The sequence below is a fragment of the Mustela nigripes genome, chromosome 12, assembly GCF_022355385.1.
Source record: "Mustela nigripes isolate SB6536 chromosome 12, MUSNIG.SB6536, whole genome shotgun sequence".
Lineage (NCBI taxonomy): Eukaryota > Metazoa > Chordata > Mammalia > Carnivora > Mustelidae > Mustela > Mustela nigripes.
In genome coordinates, this window is record NC_081568.1 from 146,966,117 (window position 1) to 146,988,880 (window position 22,764).

At 50.2% G+C, this 22,764-nt stretch overlaps 1 protein-coding gene across 2 annotated transcripts in view; it reads right to left on the reverse strand.

Annotated features, from left to right (window-relative positions):
* ADAMTS2 (ADAM metallopeptidase with thrombospondin type 1 motif 2) overlaps positions 1-22,764 on the reverse strand; it is a 213,307-nt gene that overhangs the window by 82,210 nt on the left and 108,333 nt on the right. For both annotated transcript variants that reach the window (XM_059416152.1, XM_059416151.1), the window contains exon 4: positions 10,211-10,413. In XM_059416152.1, the coding sequence (XP_059272135.1) occupies positions 10,211-10,413 (203 nt within the window). The remainder of the gene's footprint in view (positions 1-10,210; positions 10,414-22,764) is intronic.

The window sequence follows — 22,764 nt, forward strand, 5'->3', positions numbered from 1 at the left end:
CCCCCCCCCCCCCCCCCCCCGCAGGGCTTCCTCAGCGGCACATTCCAGAACTACTGCATCTGGCATAGGCAGGTGCTCTGTAAACACCCACTAGATAGGTGGATGACTGAGTGGGCAAATCTTAGAAAGAACAGAAAGGCACAATAAATGGGAAAGCCAGGGGGAAAACGAGGAAAATCACAGAAGTTAATGGAAAACAGTCTGGGGGAGGGGCAAGTGATGTCTAACGCTGTTGGCTGATCCTAGAGATCCCAGGTGAGAATGTACTGAGGCTCTTCCTCGAAGATTCAGGAGCACTCGCTCTTCAGGCCACAACAGCAGGGAGGGGACAGGGGCCTGGGCCAGGTTCCCAGGGAGGGCCCGTCTTCCCCAATGCACGTAAATGCCACCTGCCATGCCCTGGTTGTGCCACCCAAACTCTCTGAGTCTCTGTGAGCTTATCCAGGAGTGGGAACTCACAGGGCCACTGGGAAGATGCGGAGACATCAGTGTCTCCTCATACGTGGCTGCCAGGCATAAAGCCTCAGTCTTCTCAGGCTGCAGAGGGAGGCACTTCTGAAAACAGAAGGCATAAGCCCCATGCTCTTAAAGAGAGAAGTTTCTCTTTTTAGACCCCAAACCAGCCTCATCACTCCCTTGTCACAGTACAGCTGGGGATCTCAGGCATCAACCCCCTTTGGTGCCCCTCAGCCTGACACAAAAGGCTTTGCCAACCTCATGTCCTGCCTCACTCCAGCACCCTACACCCCAGCGAGGCCCAAACTCATACTGTGATGTGGTGATGCCACTGGGCCTTTGCAAATGCTGCTCTAGCGCCTGCAGCAACACCTGCACGCATCAGACTCCTCCCTGCATTAACCCCTGCCTCTGCTCTGGGGCAGCTCAAGTGGCTCTCATCTGAGGCGCTCTTCCCTGTGACCCCAGAACACCCTCTATTTGCACAATCAGCACTTGCATTAACCAGGCTGTTGTTATTCTTCCTGTCTTTGCTGCCCACCCCTCCCATGTTCCAAACTCTCTGAGCACATGGTCATGACAACTCACTTCTGTACCCCAGTGACCAGAACGGGGCCCAACTTAAGCCAGGGATTCAGAGAGTGCCCAATGCAAAAACACATAGCCAGGAGTGGCTCAAGTCTGTGGGATGCTCTCGGCAGGCCCGCCCGGCACGCTGAGAAGCACTTTTCTGGTGTTTAACTGGAGTCACGCTCATGCCAGCCCTGGGAGGTGGCATTAATTATCCTCGATCATAGGACACAGCAGGGCAGGCAGTCACCTCCTTTCTTCTAGACCAGAAGGAACCATCCACCAGCTGACCAGCCAGACTTGTCTTGCGGTCGTGTTCTGATTCACTTGTGCAATGTGAGGTCTTAATTTCAATTTGTTGCTGACATTGAAAAATAATTAGATTTCCCAAAAAGTGGATTTCCAGCTTCCCATGACCAAAAAAAAAAAAAAAAAGAGCTGGCAACACTGGGTCCGCTTTTTCCTCCATGGTCACAAGTGAGCAGGACCCAGGAGGGGATCTCTGGGGGTGAGGTCTCTCCACGCCCCAGTCCCCACCACTCCCTACTGCCCGCAGCCTCCTTCACCTGGGCCTACCCCTCCCACCTGGCTCCTGTCAGCATAGGAGAGTGGGGCCCTGTCTCAAGCGTTCTATCAGCTTCACACACACCCTACCGGCCTGGATGGCTATATCTCCTGGCAGCGCACAGGGCCATGTTCTCAGGCTAGTGGGATGCCCCACTACAGCCCATGGTGCCAGCATGGCCCGGAGTCTGGGGGAGCTGCTATGCCATTGTGGACTTCTGCTCTCCGTTCTCCTACCCTGTGCTCCCGCCAGGCCCAATCCCAAACATGCCCCCTGCTCCCTGCCTTGCCAGAGAGCCCTGCTCACTTCCCTTCAACTTATGGGAAGCCAGTTTCAGCGTCCGGCTCCAGAGACAGTTTTCTCTTTCCCAGGAACCAGAGCCAGAGACACGTGAACAGGGACTGGGGGCAGCGCCTTTGCCCTGGTGAGTCTGCAATTCCAGGGCCAGTTCACAAGATGATACTGCCCCCCCTCCCCCTGTGTCCTGGGGGACCAGCAGAAAACATTCCTGTCCTGCCACTGCCTTCCCCACCATCATCACATGGTCCCAACATTCTTGGAAGTTGGTGAGAAATGAGCCTGTATGCCTCTGATTATTTGCAAACCCTGGCAGGGCTTTGGTAAACCCAGGCCAATCTCTGGATTAAATTAGAAAAGAAAAGAGGAAAAATATTGGAATCCTGGCAGAGAGAGAAATCATTCATTCAACAAAACTTGTTTAAGAACATACTGTACAGAGGCCTGTCCCCATGCTGGAGGAGAAGGGAGGTCAAAGGGTATGGTCTCTACTTGGAAAGCACAGAAGCCTCTGCAGAGCACAGTTCTCTGTAGGCCTAAGGAGTATGTCTGCCCTCCACAGAAGAGATGATCTGGGGGCTCAGGGATGCTTCCAGAACACAGGCAGTTAACACAGCTGGGAGAGACAGCCCTGTCTGCCCGGAAATCTGCCTTTCCTTCTCTGCTGTTTCAAAATTATTATTAGGATCAGCTCATTTAATTATTTTTGAAAGAATCCCCAAAGTGGCCTCACAGGTCCACTGAGCTGGCAAGGCTATGGTGGGGGTGGGGATGGATGGAGGTCTGAGCTGGGAGAGGGTGGAGCTCAGCTCGAGGGTGAGGTTCCTAACATCGGCCTGCAGGAAAGGGCTGCTCCAGCTGCAGAGGACTGATGGTCTGTAAAGGGTGATGGGCACCTCATCTCCTGGGGACTGTGCAAGTGTTTATGGGTTCTCAGAGTGTGTGGGAAGTGTAAAGATGAAGAAACGAAGCGCAGGGCTAGGCAGGAATTTTGACGGGTAGATAAAAGTCAGGATTAGGATGTAGCCACTTCTGACTCCAAAGTTGGTCCCCTCCAAAGCTGGCTGTACGGAGAGTCAGTGCAACTGATGCAGTGGGATGGGAATGCAAACTCTAGAGCACTGGGGCCACAACTCAAGGTGAACTCAAAGCATGTGGGAGATTTCTTTAGAGCCGGATAACAAGTATTTCATGAGCACCAGGGAGTGACTATGTTCAGCACTGTGGACTGCATATCTCTGTCCCAGCCACTCTGTGTGATAACACAAAATCATCCATAGACAATTCACAAAATGAGTGGGTATGGCTGTGTCCCAAAACTTTATTTAAAAAAAAAAAAAAAAAAGGCCAATGGGTCAGATTTGGCCCATGGGCTGTAGTTTTGGCAACCTTGCTTGAGAATCTATTTATCTTTCAAAGTTCAGTGCATTTTGCTTTAACTCAGTAATATGCTCAAGGCTGGTTTCATATCAAATTGATGTTTTAAAATGTTTGCCATCCAAAAAGAGTGGCACTTCTGGGGCAGACTGTGGTGGCCTCAGTGGTCTCTACGGCCTCTGGTGGATGTTCCCAGGGGCAAAGAGAGGATTGTAGGTCACGTTCCAGGGCAGACCATCACCCACTGTGATAGTCTGCCTCACACCTACAAGAAGGGTAAAGGGATGAAGGCAGTTCTAGTCCTTGAGGATGCTGAAATCCCAAACGACACCAAGGCCTCTGGTTTCTCAGGAAGAGCAAGATTAGGCTTTCAGCTAAAGGCTATAAGCCACATAAGCAGCACTGGTTTTAGGCCCAGGTTGTAGATTGCCTGAAGTCTTGGCACACACTGTACTTTTCAAAATGCACGTGTGAACATGTTCCTTTAATCAGGGCTCTAATCCTTCCATAAGATATCCATCACCTGAGCCAGGAGAATAGCCGCCATCTGTGCCTGCGAGGGAACTGGAGGGGTCACAAACATAGAGGCGGCATCCTACCATGGCTCCTGGGGCCGCCGAGCACACATAGCCACAGCACCAAGTTTGGAAGCAGAGACTAGTTCAGGGGCTAGCAGAGCAGGTCTGTGAAAATGTGGTGATGTCCCAATATACCCAGCAGGTGTGTTCAGGCATGTTGACTGCAGCACAGCCTGGGAGCACCAGACAGAGCAGGGAGCCCATTTTAAGGAGAAAGGGTCAAATGGAACAGCAGGTCTCAGTACACTGAGACAGCCCGTGGAACAGGGGAGTCCGGGCAGAGGGAGGCCCCTCACTCCCAGGGCTGGGTCCAGTGGAGGCCACAGCATGAGTCGGGGTTGAAGGTGGGGAGAAGCAGGAGCAGGAATAAGATGGCCGCAGAAGGGGGCCAGCTGTGGAGAGCCACAGCAAAGCAGGGTACCCAGGTGGGGCCCAGCAGTGGTGCGGGAATGGGGTCTGGAGGAGCCAGCATGGCTAGATAGACCACACAGCTCCATCCTCACAGCCTTCCCAGCACTGGGAGATCCTTCTTCCCTCCAGCAGTGGATAGAGGCTCTCAGATGTGCTTCCCACACTCTCTGACTAGGCTAAGGACCCCTGGGGCAAGGGGACAGGGCCTCAACCTGGGTTTGCTAGCAACCTTTGAAATTCTGGTGTTCGAGAGCTAAAAAAACAGTGTGAGGGCCCCAGAGGATGAGGCCAGCGCCCATAGCCTGGTCCCAGTGCTCAGAAGGCCCCAGCACCTTCTTAGACACAGGCATTTGCTCCATGGAATGTGAATAGATGAAACCTAACAGAGAACGTTCTGGCATAGAAAGCTTTAGAATGCACATACCTGTTGACCAGGCATTGCACTTTTAGGGACACAGTTTAAGGAATAGTAGTAAAGGATGAGCAATAGATTGAGCTGTAAGGATGTTCAATACAGCTTAGTGGCTGATCTGACCTCTGATAGAGAAATTAATTTTGCTATGTGAATATGTCATATCAATAATCAATTACATAAAAAGTACTCTGTGATTTGATATGATGCCACCATTAAAATGAGATAGTAGGAGTAGATATTCACATACCTACAGGAATACATTCTTATTTTACATCATAAATAATATATTGTCTGTGTTAGATATAGTATATTTTACTAAATGAAGAATGTTATTTTCTAGATTTAGGGAGGAAAAGAAGAAAATGGGACCTGACAGGAGGTGCTGGAATAGATTGATGCGGGTGGGGAATCTAAATGCCGTGAGACTTTTTCTGCACCCAGGTAGCTCTTATGATGCTCAGCAAACATTTCCAACTATTTTCACCTTCCAAAGAGTCCAAGATGGAAAGAGGGACAGACTGATTAACTCCCATTTCCCTTTAAAAAAAAAAAAGAAAGGGAATAACATGCCTTGTCCACTAATGCAGGAAGGGAAATGGTACCTCTAGCAATTTCCCACTGTCCTTAAGGTCACATCCAAGTCCCTTTCCACATCCAGTGACTGGCCCCACTCACCTGCAACTTCCCTGCCTACCTGGGCCCTTTGTTCCCCACAGGAGCCCTTTCTCACTTTCAAATGTGCTGACCTCATTCCTGAGGACCTTTGCACCACCTGTTTCTCTGAACATTCTCTTCTGATCCTTGCACAGTCATCCACTATCAGTCAAGTCTTAGCTCCAGTGTTACTTTCTGTGCATGTCCTTGCTGACCACCTGTATAAAGTGACCCACCTTTCCCAGCCCTTCTCCACCTATTTTATTATTTCTTTCATTGTCTTTATCTGCAATGTCTCTTTTAATTTTCACTTGAATATTGTCTATGTCCCTCACCAGAATGCAAGCTACAGCTATGTCCTGTCTTGCTTACAGCTATAACCCTTGTCTTACACATAGAAGATGCCCAATGAACATTTGTTGATTGAATGGTCAGGGGTCAGGTGTACTAGTCAGCCCAGGATGAGCTACACTGCATAACAAAGTCTGCACTCCATCAGGAGCTCAACACAATAGAGCTGGCATGTGTTTCCTTATACATATCATAGTCCAGTGCAGCCTGAATGGTCCTGCCCCATTTGGCACCTGCACCTACTGGGATGCACGGCTCCAAAGATCACCATGTTAGGGAAAAAAAGGAGGGAGGGGACACACTGGGTGTTAATTGCCTTGCCTAAGAGGTGACACACATTACTTCCTTACACAGAGCACATTAAATAAAACTAGCCACACAGCCCCAGATTAGAAGCAAGGGAGGGGAGCACATGGATAACCGAGGAACCTGAAATGTCTATGCAATACCAGGATCCACATATCCCAGCCCAGACTTTGTCACAAAGAGACCCTGAAGGGAGCCCTATGGGCAAAATCACCCTGAATGATGAGGGGAAACCAGCCCAGCTGTGAGCTGCTAGGGTCCAACCACACCTGCCTCCCACCCACCCTGGCCTCTGCTCCTCCTCAGAGCCCGCATTCCCTCAGTTCCTGCCATCAGAACCCCCACCTGACCCTCCTCCCACAGCCTTTATGGTCTTTCTCAGGGGATAGGCTGTGTCCATCCCAGGACTGATCTCCAAGCCTCAGATGCTAGAAGTGTTTCCACCCTATCCCTGGATGACCTCACAGCTGACCAAATGCCTCACTTGGAGCACAGTCCGGGCCAGCTGCCTCCACATCTGTCCTCCACGTTGCTGGCTTGGCTCTGGGCTGGGAAGCCCCATAACCAGCTGTGTACTTCCAGAGGCCAAGGCCAGGCCTTTCAGGGCCACTCAGGGCTCTGGCTGCAGCTCCAAGTGAACCAGCACCCTAAGGTCTCAAGGCCATGAGAAGGGAGCCATTGGCCACAATGGTGATCTAAATCCAAATGTGAATTAATTACAAAGAAGTCTAATCACCCATTGAATGGCTATCATCCAAAGCAACAAGTGTTGGTGAGGATGTGGAGAAACTAGAACCTCGGGCCCCATTGGGAGGGAATGGAAAATGCTGCAGCTGCTGTGGAAAACAGTATGCAGGTTCCTCAAAAAATAAAAAATAGAACTACCCTATAACCCTAAAGTTCCACTCCTGGGTATATTCCCAAAAGAACTGAGGGCAGGGGCATGGAGAGATATTTATACACCCATGTGCACAGCCGCATCATTCCATAATAACCAAGAAGTGGGAGCAACTCCAGCGGCCCTTGACAGGGGAATGAAGAAATACAACATGGTAGAGATACACAATGGGCTATTATTCAGCTCTAAAAAGATGGACATTCTGCTAAGTGAAACAAGCCGGTCACAAAAGGACAAGTAGTCCTCTTAGATGGGATACCTAGAGTAGTCAGTATCACAGAGACAGAAAGTAGAATAGTGCTTGCCGGGCACTGGAGGAGGGGACAGTGGGGGTTAGTGTTTAATGGGGACAGTTTCCACTCTGCAAGATGAAAGACTTCGGGATGGATGGTGGTGATGTTGCATGGCTGTGGGAACATGTTCACGCCACTGAACTGTATGCTTGAAAATGAAGGTGGTCAATTTTACATGTATTTTACCACAGTCAAAAAATTGTTTAAAATTTTAAAATTGTATTGAGACTAAAATGACATAAAAATTCAGTTCTTCTACCACCTCACACCAGTCAGAATGGCTAAAATTAGCGAGCCAGGAAATGACAGGTGTTGGTGAAGATGTGGAGAAAGGGGAACCCTCCTACACTGTTGGTGGGAATGCAAGCTGAAGCAGCCACTTTGGAAAACAGCATGGAGGCTCCTCAAAAAGTTGAAAATAGAGCTACCCCACGACCCAGCAATTGCACTACTGGATATTTATCCTAAAGATACAAATGTAGTGATTCAAAACAGCAGGTGCACCCGAATGTTTATAGCAGCAATGTCCACAACAGCCAAACTATGGAAAGAACATAGATGTCCATCAACAGATGAATGGATAAAGAAGATGCAGTATAGATATACAATGGAATACTATGCAGCCATCAAACCAGAAATCTTGCTATTTGCAACAATGTGGATGGAACTAGACAGTATTATGCTGAGCAAAATAAGTCAATCAGAGAAAGACAATTATCATATGATCTTACTGATATGAGGAATTTGAGAAAAAAAGACAGAGGATCATAGGAGAAGGGAGGGGAAAATGAAACAAGATGAAATCAGAGAGGGAGACAAACCATAAGAGATTCCTAATCTCAGGAAACAAACTGAGGGGAGGGGGGAGGGATAGGGTGGCTGGGTGATGGTCACTGGAGAGGGTATGTGCTATGGTGAGTGCTGGGAATTGTGTAAGACTGATGATTCACAGACCTGTACCCCTGGGGAAAATAAAAACTCTATGTTAATTTAAAAAATTACTAAAAAAAAAAAAAGGAATATACACGTGAGTATCTGTCTACTTATTTATCCATCTCTAAATATATACTTACAAAACTGGAGTTAAACACATACTGTGTATTTACAAAAATCAATTAAGACCAATTTTGTTGAATAAAGCTCTTCCATCTTTCCAACTCAAGAAAAAAAAATTAGTTCTCCCATCACATCAGCCACGTTTGAAGTGCTTAAGGTCTGGCTAGTGGCTGCTGCATTGGAAAGGGCAGAATTTTGAGCATTTCTAGTCCTGAAAAAGGTTCTGTTGGATATCCTTTCTTACAAACTCGTGATTCCTCAATCTCCCTCCTCCCCAAGACCACCAAGGGGGATGTGACTTCCATCAGCCCCCGGGGACTCACTCCCAGGAGTACACAGCCCTGAATGAGGACACAGGGTATTAGCTGTCAGGAGGACGCACATTGAGGCAGGGTGCCTCATCTCCCCCACCACACTGGGAGGCAGAGCTTAGGTTAGAGGGACAGACATTCCCCATCGCCCCTTCTCTCTGAGCCCCTGGCTGGCTGCCTTGCCCTGGGACAAGCACATGTCCAATAAACGCTTGCTGGATGCCACAGGGAAAAGAGAGTTGACCCAACTACTCTTCCTCAGTTCCACCAATTTATCTCCTAAAATATTTTTTTTTTTTTTGCTATGATAAAATATGTTTCAATTTAAGAATGTTTGCATTTCTCAGGCTTTTCAAGAAACTAACCAAAACATCCTATTATCCAAAGTTGGGGTATAGTTGGAGCCCAAAGGTATACATGAAAAAACTGAAGTTGACTGGCAAAAACCAAGAGAAAGTTCGAGACTTCCACCTCCTGGCTCATGCAGCTCGACGCATGTGCGACAGAGGGACCCTCCATGCCAGGTAATGGTGGGACCAGGAGTCAACCCATGTGTGATTTAATAATAAATACATACTGGTCTCTGCCCCTCAAACCCCCCATTCCTGACACAGATCTCCTAAACCCTGTAATGTCTGAGGGACAGGGAGCAGCTCTTTCAACTGTACCTGAGTTCATGCTGATGAGGACTCTTGCTGGGCTCTAGACAGCTTCAGGATGGGGGGCTGGCAGCCAGAGGAGCTGACCATCCCAGAGGGGATTAGAAGGTTAGAACTTCTAGCACTGCCCTCTCTCCCCACCCTGGGGTCTCTAGGGACAAAGAGGAGCTGGGGATTGTGTTCAATCACCCACGGCCAATCAAACCTCCAGAAAACCCCCAAACCATGGGGTTCTGCAAGCTTCCAGCTAGGGAGCACACCTAGGTGCTGGGCGTCTGGGGTGTCTGGAGAGGGCACAGAAGCTCTCAGCCCCTTCCCACCTGCCTTGACCTAGGCATCTCTGACATTTGACTGTTCCAGAGATGCGTCCTTTATAATATACCAGTGGTAGTAAGGAGGGTTTTTCTGAGTTCTATGAACTGTGCTGGCAAATATGTGAACCTGAGGGGAGCATGGGAACCCTTGATTTATGACTGGTTGGGTCTTCATATGGGTGACAATGCAGGACTTGTGAGGCGTGTCAGAAGTGGGGCCAATCTGGCAGGACTTAGCCCTTGGCCCATGGAGTCCATGCCAACCCTGGGTAATTAGTGTTGGAAGTACTTGGTGTAGAAAACCCACACACAGTCACTAATAGTCACCAATGACAGCAGGCACTGTGGCTGTTTCATTATTATAACAATAAAGGTACTTTTCAAAAATGAGATGAGATTAACTATAATAACAACACTCTCCAAAATAGAACATGGTCTGCAAACCTATTGGACTATGGCCCCACTCTGCGGATGAGAGCGCAGAGTTCTGGAAGGTCCACGACTCACCTAAGACTGGTGGAGAGGAAGGTGGGCAGGTGGGGAGGGGTCTCTTGGCCCAGCCACTGGATCATTCGCATCCTCTTGCCCCTGCCTTATCTCTCCACTGGGGCCCTGGGCAGTGGAGGGGTTCTTGCCCATGGATTTGGTTACCTTTCCTTCAGTCCCACTGCTCCAGCCCCGCCACCAGCCCCCACTTACAATGTTCATGAGTGTAAGCAGGTACTTCTGCACGTGCTCCTTCCCATGGAACTGGACCACAGAATCATCCACGCCCAGCAGGACCTCGATGTTGTAGTCGCCGTCAGTGGCATGCCTTCGTGCCCTGTGCCTTGAGCCATTGATATGCTCCTCCAGGACCCCCAGGGCGCGGCTGAGGTTATCCAGGCTGCCTGGCGGAGCTCCTGGAAGGACAGAGGACACAGTCTGCAGTAGCCCAGGCTCACCAGGGACATCTGAATGAGGCAAAACCCCATGTGGGTACAACTCGGAACCAGCCTGACAATCACCTTGGTGAAAACTCACACAGTACCCAAACAATCCCCATTTTACAGAATGAACTGAGGTTCTGGGGGAACAGAGTGCATGCCAACTGGACTCAGTACCAAGTCCATGGCCATCACCGAGCCCGGGTCTGGCACCCAGAGATGAATGGAGAGGCTGTAAAAGCACCGCTGGGAGTGGGCATGGCTAGCGTGACCTCTTTTCACCCATTCACACACTCAAATGCCTGAGAACAGCTGCCCAGGTGCCAAAGGGCTGGTTTCCCCAATGTGGCCACTATATTATAACCAGGAAGACCAAGGCCCAGCCCTGGTGGTGTGTGTTCCATTGTGTCTCCCTAGGCAGCTCCTCTTCTGGAACTTTCCTCCACTGAAGCAAGGCCCTTCATCTGTTGGCAAGGCCCACCTGCCCCCCTCCAGGGTCAAGACCTCGCATGGGCACCCCACCCCAGGTGAACTGTGCCTACCCCTATCCACAAGCCAGGGAGATGGGTGGTTACTTGACTCTTGTGCAGGGGACCAGGGTCCTCTACTGACAGCTTCCTCATAGTCTGCCTGGGTGGGGGAAGGGGCCCAAGGGGCCTCAGTGAAGGGTCCCAGAAGGTCATCTCACTGTCTGCCTCAGCTCTCTTCTCCTTGCCCTCCACGCACCAGACCTGGAGCCTACCCTGGACCAGAGCTCAGGCTCCCAGCCCTTCTCTGCCCCCACCTCTCAGGGTGGCAGCTGAACTGATCAGGCTGACCTTTTTGTCACTGCTGGCAGTCCCAGACCACACCACCTGCTAAATCCCAGGGCAAAAGCCTTCTAGAAGCTCCCCACATCCCTGTACTGGACTCCATGTCTGTGCTGGGGCCCTGACCCCAGGGTCCTGCTTTTCCTTGGTATTCCCAGACACCTGCCCTAGGGAAGGGCCTAGGATTTCAGTTCTTCATGCCATCACCCACCCAGGGTGTGGTATCTGGTCCCTGTGGCCCCTGCAGCTGGAAATGGGGTTGATGCCCCCTGCAGCACCACTTCTCTACAAAGAGTCTTCCAGAATAATTCTCATTTGTCCCAGAAGCCTCTCATCTGCTGCCTCCTCCAGATGGGAGCAGGAACTCTCTGTGCATTCCAGTGGCACATGGCAGATGCTGGAGGCAGAATAGGGCCTCTGAAGGCAGCGTGGCAGCTCAAAGTCAAGCGAGGCAGCCTGCCCTGTGGTCCTGCCCCACCACTCAACCCTGTGCATGGGTTTCCGCAGCCAGGCCTGACAAACGGGCCTCTGTAATATGCACAACTCTGCCCACTTTACAGACAGAAAGACTAATGGAACTCCAGCCCAGCTGACTCAGCCAGGAGCTCTCGCCTCTGCACCTGCTGTCTGTTATGTTTGAGGCCCAGAGCCGCCACCTGGCCACAGGACAGGAGGGAAAGTGTGGTGAAGGTTAAGGAGATGAAACAGAAGCAGAGGGGGAGAGCTCTGACAAAACTAAGCTGGGCCAGGGCTGAGCGGCTGCTTGCATCCCGGTATTTCCTGGGGGGGGCCTCGTGCCCCCTGCCCCAGGCCTGCAGCCTCCTGGGGCACGCTGACATGCAAATGCCAGGGAGCCCTGCAGGGGCGGGGATGGGGCCTGGGATGGCAGGCGGGCAGGCAGCACCCGTGCAGAGCTGCTCATTCTGCCGGCTGCCTGGCGATGATTCAGGACCGTCCATGCCGCTCCCAGAGGAGACACCAGCTACTTAAACCTGACAGGGGGTTTGAGGAATTGCTACTCTATTTTTACACATTTATTTCTTTGCACTTCCAACAAGCAGGGACAGCTCACCTTCAGAACCACCTTGGGAGGCAGAAAAATGGTAATTTCCATTAATAAAAAACAAACTCTTCCCTTAGGAAGAGGCTAGATGTTCCCCTCTGCCCCTGTCAAGCCAGGGGTCACTGATGGGTGGTCCCCAGGGCAAAATCAAACCACAGAGGCACATATTAGGACCTTGCAGTATTTTAAAAATACCGTATTTGGTTGACATTTCAAAATCAGGAGAGTTCATGTTGAACAAAATCTGGAATAGCCATCTTCTGTTGAGGAATCAGGACAGGGGGTCATGGGGTTGAAGGGAGGTGATGGGCAGGTAACACTGGGCTGTGGATTGGCACGACACATGGAGCCCGTGTCCCCAGGCCACCTGGCCTGCTGCCCTCCTGGCCCCCAAAGGTGTCAGAGTGTGCCCCAGACCCTAACCCTGGGAGCTGCCGTGTGGTGCCCCCCATTCCACTATTCCCTGTGCGGGGGTAGGGGGGGCGGTGGAGGGTAAGGGGGCTGCCACAGAGCCAGAGCTGGCTGGGACACATCCTGTAGCTGTTTCTGCCAAGCAAGCACAGTGTTTGGCTCAATTTATGTTACAGGTCCATTAAAAACAGCTATGTGTCCTAAAGATGCAACAGAAATGACAATTTCACCCCAAGCATAATTATTACTGTTCCAGTTGTTACTTTAATCATGATGATTTAGGGGTGTGACTTGGACATGATGCTCTAGAACACCTTCCCCCAAGACCCAAGCCCGGTAGAGATGCCCCAAAGCCCAAGTTCAAAGTGTAGCTGAGGAGAAAGGCATGTGCCCTGCCCTGCAGTGCAGTCCCTGGAAGCCTCAGCCCTGCTCAGGCCTGACAGGACATGGGAGCGGCTCCATGATCAGCAGGGTCCTCCAAGTCTCCAGGCCCAGGGCTACACAAGCAGCCAGGCTAACATTCCTTCTACCCTGTCAATCTTGGATGTTTCTTCCATTTCCCTACAATGGGCTTAGTCCTGGAGCCCAGGTCAGGCAGAGACTCAACCACACTCCGGTCCTAGGCAGGCCTGTCCCCCACGCCAAGTCCCACTGCAGGGAGCTCCAGCTCCTATCTGGTCCCAGGTCAGCTGCCTAGGAATTCCCTGACACCAATACTGCTCACCTAGCCTGAAAGCCTCTGCTCCTCTCAGTCCCTCAGTGTCCGGGGGCAGGGCGTTGTGCTCTTTGCCACTCTCCCCTCCGTCCCCTGGAGCTCCTGCATGCCTACAGCCTGAGTGCTAAGCCACAGTGACACAGAGCTCACCCCGCCCTCTGTTCCATCCCTCACTACTGGTGGCCAGGATAACAAGCTGCCAACACTGCCCATCTCCTGCGGTGGCAGGACGCCAGCCCTACCCTAGCCCCTGTTGCCCTCTACACTGCCTCCCCAATGAGAAGCTGCTGGTCCCGATGGGTATCTGCTCCATGAGAGACAGAAGACAGGATCCCTGCAGGCTGAGGCTCCCCACTGACTAGAGGCACCTGTGGCAGGGTCCCATCTTTCCAATGGGTAACAACAGGGATTTTAGTTCCCAGCATTCCCTGTGCCAGGGGACCCTTCTGCCTGGCAGCTGGGGCTTTTGATGCTCATGTTGCAGGCGCAGGATGACAAGGCAAGAAGCTTCCAAGAGCTGTCCGCAGTTTTCAAGTCTCCAGAGGGGATCAAGCAGGATGCCTCAGAGAATCAAGGAAAGGACTGGATAAGGGAAATAGAATTGGATCCAAGGAATCCCAAAGCACCTGTCCTCCATGGGAATCCGTGGGTCATAGTGGCCAAGCTCATCCAAGGGCTTTGGAGCACAAGTCCCGTATCAGGGCGTGGCCTCAGGCACAAACCTCTGGTGCCCCAGCAGCCCTCTGATCCCCACTGCAAGGAGAAGGCTCCTCACTGTCCTCCTTTCTGTTCTCCTTTTAGCATCTAGGAACCCCAGGAGCCGAAAGAGTAAGTGACTAAGACAAGCCACACAGCCAAGGAGAAGCTGGGGCCCAGCTTGGGCCATGGGATCCCATGTAATTAACAGGCCCCAGAACCATCCCCAGACTTCACCAGCCCTGAGGGATGGCTTCGGGAAACCGAAACTGGTAGAAACAGAAACGTTTAGTCTGGAGAAGAGAGCCCCCTTGGGCCTGCAAAGGCCTCAGGAGCATTGTTGGGGAGATGCTGATTCTGTAGGTTCAAGGGTTTTTTGTGTGTTCACAAATCCCACAGCCAGGACTATGCCACACTGACCTGTTCACCTGGGCCATGCTTCCCCTGGCTGTGGCTGCTCCCCAAACTGAGCACTCTCCACCAGGCCCAGCAGGAGCCCCTCAAAAGGCCCAGAGGGAAGGTGGTCCGTGGTCCTCCTGTGCTGGCCTAGGGGACAAGTATGCTCCCTCATCTGCCTCCCCCAGCTCGCATATCTCTGGGGGGATGGGGTGCACAGAGCCTTCAGATGACACTTCTCAGTGACAAGAGAAGACTGCTGTCCCCTACTTGTGGAATCATTGTCCCCTCATTTCTCACTGGACCTGCTCCCTCTCATCTTTCAGGTATCAACTGAAATGTCACCTCCTCAGGGGAACAAGGCATATTTCATCCTAATTAAACTAGGCTCTCCCCTCCCCCAATGTCTCCCTGATAGCATCTTGTTTTTTTCCTTCACAGAACACCCCACCATTTGCAGTTCTAATTTCATTTGTGAATCTGCTTGGGTGTTAAGGGCCTCTCCAACCTCAGAGAGAGGCCCCCAGTCAGGGGCCATGGGGTCTTGTGTGCCTGTTTCCCGAGTGCCTGTCAAGTCGAGGCAGGGCTGGGAGGGAAAGGAGCCAGGGCAGAGAGGCAATGGGAGGGAGCCCAGCACCCTGCAGCAGGGTTCAAAGGAGAGGCAGGAGCAGCAGAGCCAGGGAGGCCAGACAGGGTGGCGGCAGCAGGAGCAAAGGTGAGGCAGGAGCTGAGACAGGCAGAGGGGCAGGAGCTGGAACAAAATCCAGCTGTAAATTACTCACACTTGGCAAAGCTAAGATAAAACAGCCCAGGGGGAGTTAAGATGAAGGGGGCAATGAGAAGGGTACCATGTAATTGCCAACAATAACAATAACAAAAAAGCAGGCCTAATGATATTTATGAGATAAAATATAATCCGAGGCATTAACAGGACAAACCCATCAACAACGCATTGAAAAGATATAAAAGGTAGGAAACTTTATGCACCTAACAAAGCTTCAACCTGTTTCCTAAGGAAAGAGACAAACCGCTGTTCTGGGTGCATTTTTATACATTTATTGCAGAAAACAAAAGATGAATTAGATTGAACATCAGGTGGCTGTCAGGGATCTGCATGACTGAGACGGCCTCGTGCTTAAGCCCAGCAACCTGAAAACGTGCCCTTCCCAAGCACACTCGGGACAAGTCCAAATGTGACTATGTATTAGGACATCAAGAAAACTCAAAAATCAAGTCCACAGTCACCAACACAAGATAAAATCGGAGAGAAAAAAAGAGGAAATGGCCTCAAACCCCAAACACTAGAAATTAAAGATACAGTTTTAATAAGCCTAGAGTACACACAGGACAGAAATTCTAATCGCCGGATCAGTTTAGGAAACCAGAATAAATCTTAGGAAAAAATTGAGAAAGTAGTTGAAGCCCAGAAGGCTTTACAGAAGTTTTTACCAAGCCTCCAGGGAGGAGATGCTTCTCATCTGATGTGCAATAGGTATGTGAAGGCCCAATACTTTTCTTTCTAGCTAGGAAACAGAATGGGGGAAAGGGCTTACCAACAATAGCAACAAACCCCATGAAATACCTAGAAACAAACAAACAAACAAAATGTATAAAGACCACACAAAGAGTAGCACGACATAGTCTACAAGTCTCCAAAAGGACAAAGGAAGACCTCAATAAATGGAGACACAACAATGCAATCCTGGATGGCAAGCTGATTCTCCAAATCCGTGTACAAATTTTAACATAATCTCCATTAAAGAATTATGAAAACCCATCAAAATAACCAAGGTGATTCTCCTCCAAATCAATCTACAAATTCAACATGATCTCTACCAAGGAATTATGAAAACCCAACAACATTACTCTCAAGATGTAACTGGAAGATTATGAGACCAGAGCCAGAAAAATCTTGAAGATCTTGAAAAATAATAATAATGGGGACATACTTCCTTTTCAAATTAACTGAACACATTACAAAGTATGTTCACATTGTTTCTATGTTTAACATGTTTAATATCACAAAACACAAGTTAGTACATAGTAACACTGGTGTCAGGAGAGACAGATCAATGGTACTAAAATGCATAGGATGCATGGGATGCCTGGGTGGCTCAGTTGGTTAAGCATCTGCCTTTGGCTCAGGAACCATGTCAGAGCCCCACATCAGGCTCCCTGTTTAGCCTGCTTCTCCCTCTCCCTCTGGCCCTCCTCCCCACTTGTGCTCACTCTCTTTCTCTCTGTCAAATAAATAAAGATGTTTTTAAAAATGTTACTGAATCCAAAGTCCCGACACAGATCCAAACATAGGGTAAGATGAGAGTCTGAAAATATGCATCCAATTGAGCTCCTTTCTAGAACCCATTACAACTTTGGTAAAGTGCCTTTTTTTTTTTTTTTTTTTTTTTTTTTTAAATCACAAGGCTACAAGGACAAGGAGAGCAGCTGAGGAAAAACTAACAGAACTGTTGGAGGCTGGAAAGCAGATGGTCTCGTAGTAATGGACTTCGTATATCTGAGAAAGTTGAATCCCAAGCTGGCAATGAGGAGAATTAAGAGACTCTCCAGTCTGTATCATAAAATTCACCACAGGCACCAAGCACTTCTGGATGTGGGAGTGAAGGGCGGATTGAAATAAACAGGACTAGTTGGTGGCTGAGGCCAAATCCCCTGCCCATACACCGTGCCCGAAGAACAGCCCTGATAACTAACACTGGCATCAGTCTGGGAGCTCCTTCTCTCAGAAAGGTGGAAAAGAAGTTGTCTCTGGGCTGCAGGCACCAGGTGTGGTTGAGAGCAGAGGCACCAAATGAAAACCAGGAGGACCAAATCAATGTTGAGGCACTAGCCCCCTTCCACAATTCACCCCCAGAATGCAGGAGGTCAGGCCTTTCCTGTCCAAGCAGGACACTGCAAGGGCTCTTCTCTAGGCAATCTAGTCAATCAAAAACTGAAAGGTAGTATGGTGGTCCATGGTTCGCTGCATCTACATGCATCAAGCTCCCACTCACTTCCTTTGTTGCCCAACTTTACATGTGAATGGATGGCCAGGGATCACCGGGTCTCCTGGGGAAAGCCCCAGATGTGGCAGATGGAGGCCAAGATGAAGCAAACAACTCACAGGAGGAAAGTGGAGGGGAAAGAGACCTACAGGAAGGTGGGGGAAAATCTACCATCGGTAACCTCTGAGAAGAGAGCTAGGAGAAGATGTTGCTTACATCCATTAAACAAGGACAGGATGGAAACAATAAAAAGGGTCCTTTGAGATTAAAACTATTTCAGCAGAAATTATAAACACAGTAGAAGGACTGGAAGGTAAAGTTGAGAAATCCCCTGGCTGGTAAAACAATGAGACAGAGAGTTGAATAATCAAGGAAGAAAGTCCAAAAAAATAGAGGACCAGACTGGATGTAGATATCCATATAAAAGAAGCTTCATAAAGACAGAAAAGGGAAAACAGAGAGGGGAAAGAAGTCGTGAAATAATTCAAGAAATCTCACAATGGGAACATGTAAGGGCCTGGCTAGTACCCAACACCATAGATCAAAGTAGACCCGCACTGTGGCTCAGAGTCATGGTATTCCAGAACACAGAGAAGATTCTGCATACCATCACAGAGAATGGGAAGTAACTGGGGGAGGCAGTTACAGGGGGCACACAGAGCAATGGGATCAGAATGTGTTCAGACTTCCCCAAATTCAAAGAGGAACACAATAGCACAAAGCCTTTGAAAGTCTGAAGCAAGACTATTTCCCAACTAGGATCCTATACTCACACAAATTCTCCATTAAGAAAGTAGAATAAACACATTTCCAGACACGTAAGTTCTCTAAAGTGTTAATCTGTCTGGCACCCCTTCTCAGGAAGCTACTGAAAGATGCCCTCCTTTAGGGAAATGAAGTTGGGAAACAGAAGACCCAATGCAGGAGATAAGAAGAGAATCCCTCGGAGGATGAGGGAGTGCTCCCAGGAGGCAGCACTGCAACAGATGTGGAGAGAGCTGAGCCATCCCGCAGCAGTGTGACCCCAGAGACAGCCGGGTATCACAAAGAGCCCCCCCAACTCCCCACTTCCATAAGGCCATCTTCTTCTTCTTCTTCTTCTTCTTCTTCTTCTTCTTTTTAAGATTTTATTTATTTGTTTGACAGAGAGAGAGATCACAAGTACATAGAGAGGCAGGCAGAGAGAGAGTGGGAAGCAGGCTCACTGCTGAGCAGATAGCCCGACATGGGCTTGATCTCAGGACCTTGAGATCATGACCTGAGCCGAAAGCAGAGGCTTAACCCACTGAGCCACCCAGGTGCCCCCAGGCCATCTTTTTAAACCAAGGACAGAACGCCCAGGATGGCTTGGCCCAGATTCTCATGAGGACTTGGCTTGTCTTGATCATGTGTTCCTAAGGGTCTCTCCCCTGATGCTCTGCTGAGCGCATGTGTGTCCCTCAGAGAAGTTCTCAGCTTTTCTCTGAGAGTGGGAGGCAGCCCCTTCCCTTTGGTTGTCCTTTTGCTGCATTTCCAGTGCCCGGTCCACACCTCAGTCTTGCTAAGCACCCCAGTGTGAAGAGCCCCATATTGCCCAAGCCTCACTGGTGACCTTGCTTGCAACTTACCCAGAAGGGGACTTGTCAACTCCCAGAGAAGGGGAAATCAGACCACGGACCTAGAGACCATTCTCACTTCCTCTTAGAGCCTCTATCGGCAGGGACCAGTGCTGCCCTGTCCTTGCACAACTGGCGTGTGCTTGCCCTCCTTTGTAGTATTAATAACTCTTGATATTCATTTATATGCAAACTATAAGCAGCTGATCAAAAAAATAAAATAGTAAACAAAACTAGTAAATAAGAGGGTAGCAGTTTGAAAGCCAGGGTTGGTAACTGGTGGGAGTGGACCAGGCGTGGACATTCTGGTACCATTCAGTCAATTATGTGTAAGAGACCCTGACGGCCAGTAACTTCACTTTTGTCTATGACATAAAGACACAGGATAGCTATAGGATATCCCAGGCCCTCCTTGGAGCAACGGTTGCCCTGTGGGCCATTTTTTACTGCTCTGGACAAGGTGTGCAGATGGGCATGCCTCTTGAAATCCTTAAGGAAGCAATGCTTGGGCAGGTTTTGGGGAGTCTGAGGCAACTTGGCTATCATCAGAGGGCAAGAGAAGGGACAGAATGTGGCAGGTGCATGCCACACAGTGCTATGCAGAGATCAGAAGTTTGGCATCCACAGACACGACAGAGGGATCTTGGAAAGAGAGTACCAAGTGCAGAAAGTAAGAAACAGCAAGATGTACAATGCAGCACCATTTAGGCCAGTTAGACACACCCACACTCAAGCAAGGATTTTGCAAAAATACACAATGACCGAAGGATACTCTATGACCACCTTAGAATGGTCACTCCCCGCAAGTGGGGGAGGAGAGGGGAACAAGCCTGTTGTGCATGCAGAGAGGTGGTTTCTTTTTTTTTTTTTTTAATATTTTATTTATTTGTCAGAGGGAGGGAGAGAGAGCAAGCACAGGCAGACAGAATGGCAGGCAGAGGCAGAGGGAGAAGCAGGCTCCCTGCCGAGCAAGGAGCCCGATGTGGGACTCGATCCCAGGACGCTGGGATCATGACCTGAGCCGAAGGCAGCTGCTTAACCAACTGAGCCACCCAGGCGTCCTGTGGTTTCTTTTTTTTTAATGATGTTGGGACAACTGGTCATAGATGGAGGAAATCAAATCTTGGCCTCAGATAGTAAGCAAAAACAAATTCCAGGTGGACTGATGGCCCAGAAGATTGAAAATGAAGTCCCAGAAGTGCCAGAAGAAAATACAGCTAAATGCTTTTTTTATGATCTCCGTGCTGGGCAGCCTCTGGACTCCAAGGCCAAGGCCAGTGTGTGGTCCAGGTCCCCCGCCATAATTGCCCCAGCCTCTGCTGGGAAAGCACAGAGGCGGGTGGACAAGCTCACTGGGGGACCTGCTGCTGCCCATTCATTAGGCACATGAATGAGAACCAGAAACTTTCCCTTCCTAGTGCTCAGGAGCTCCCAAAGCCCAAATCCCGATGAGGAGGACTGAAGGCAGTGCTCTGCATAAGCGGAGAGTGACACTTGCAGAGCTAGACCAAGGCCCTCCTGCTGCAAACACCAGGCCCTAGCATGAATGGCAGGCCAGGCCCAGGGGACCAGAATCCTGGGCACCTGCAGCCTGGAACCCCAAGGAGCATGCTGGAGCCCTACTAAGGGGAGGTCATCGGGAGGAAAGTCATCCCCCCATTTGTTAACAACCTCAAGACAAGCCCTCCGTGACTGCAAATTCCCCTAAAGATGATCATTAAGATAAAATATGTTTATGTAGACGCATAATTAGGACATGGCAAAAGGCCTGCTTGGAAGCAGGCAGGTTCTTGGAGGCTCTGGGAAGCAGAAAGCAGGCTCAGCCCCGAGGGGATCATCAGCACAGGGCCCCACTGGTGAGCTTTATTAAAAGAAGCTCATTAGGATTATTTCATCCCAGCCCTTTATAACTTTATGACCAAATCGGAATTAATTTTTTTGCAATGCCAGCAGGCACAGCTCATCCAGTGTCTTTTTTATGACTCGAGGTGGAGGGGAGGCATGGGAGGGGCCCCGGGGGCTAGGCCAGCCCCTCAGTGCTCCTTCATCAGGGCTGCATTTGTAACAGCTGCTTAGGACTTTCAGAGACAAGAGTTGGAAGGTCCATAGATTGCCTCAAGTCCCCGGCCTGCTTGCTTTTGTGGAGTTTCAGGTCAGAAATGGGAGCTCCAGAGAAGGGAAAAGAAATTTCTCTTGGCTTCTCTATCAGGGACTATCCCCAGAATGTGCCCTCCCAGGGTATGGGGCAACGGAAGCTCCTCAGTGGTGGACAAGGAATATCCAGGCTTGCCTGGCACCCAGCTGCCCAGCTGGAGATTATGGAGCGGCCTACATTGAACCACACAATCTGCTTCTCCTTTAGGTACTGCTCCTTGATTTCCCTCTGATGAACCACCCTTGCCACTCCCAGGTCACATGGCTCAGGGGGAGCCAAACCCAAGGAACCCCTACCCCAGAAATACCCACATGGCCCAGGTGAGCCAGTGAATCCTGATGCCAAGCAGAAATGAAGAGAACAGATGACACCATTTAGTTCCTGAATCCAGCCATGCCTGAAGCTGTCACACTCGTAGGCTTTCTAGCTCTGAGACAGTTCATTTGGATTTCTGTCTCTTGTAGCCACAAAAATTCTAAAAGGTACCACCCTACACACGCATGTGTAATCACATGCACTGTCAAAAGTAAGCCAGACACCACTGATTTTGTAGTCATACGCCTTCAGACGATTAATATCAAATGGTGCCACTCTGTTGCACCTCCTCCGTTTGGAAAGATCCCAGTGCAGACAGGGTAGGGACAGGGAAAGTCCACTGTGGATTTAAGGTAAGTAGCCAGGGGAAAGGGTTCAAGCTCTGGTTTGGCCTCCAAAGATATGTGTCCTTGGGAAGTGAGAGGACCTGCCAGATATATGGGGCTCTGGCAGAGATACTGAGATCACTGAGGTCAGGCCAAAGCCAAAAGGGCCTGCTGAATGACCAGGAGCCCTAAGGCCCTCCCAAGATCCCTGTAGCAGCACCAGGACCAAAACAAGAGCTAGTCCAGCTCTCTGGCCGCAAACACCCGCAGGTCCCAGCTCGAGGGGCCCACCGTCTGCAGCCTTCATACGGAGGGCCCCAAACGCCCCCATCCCAGCTCTGGATCCCAGCCACAAGGCCTCAGCTCCTCCATACCTACCCGCTCACCCCACACTACCATCCTGTCAGCCCCAGAAGCCCATCTACCCCGTCAGGGGTGTACGAGGGCTCCTTCAGCAATCAGGTCCCTGGGGTCCAGAAACTGAAAGCCTACTTCCCTGGCAAGCTCCCGTGCACAGCCACTGCAGGGCAGGTCTGTGGGACCAGCTGGAGTGTCTAGGGCACCGAACATCCTCTCCTTGGGCACTCAGCCAAGGGAAGGGGAGTTTGGCCCTAAGTTCCCTCCTCACCGCCGCTACCCAGCACACAGCGGCCAGATGGCAGGATACAATGGAGAGACTGGCAGATCGCTTAATGAAAATATTTACTGTGAACTTCAGAACAAAACACAGACACCCACAGGTCCCAACAGAAGGGAGGATTCCCCAGGATTTCATTTTCAATGTGGGAGAAGTGGGAGAGTGGGAGGCTGGAGAGTGGGATACTAATGGTCAATGAGGGGGCCA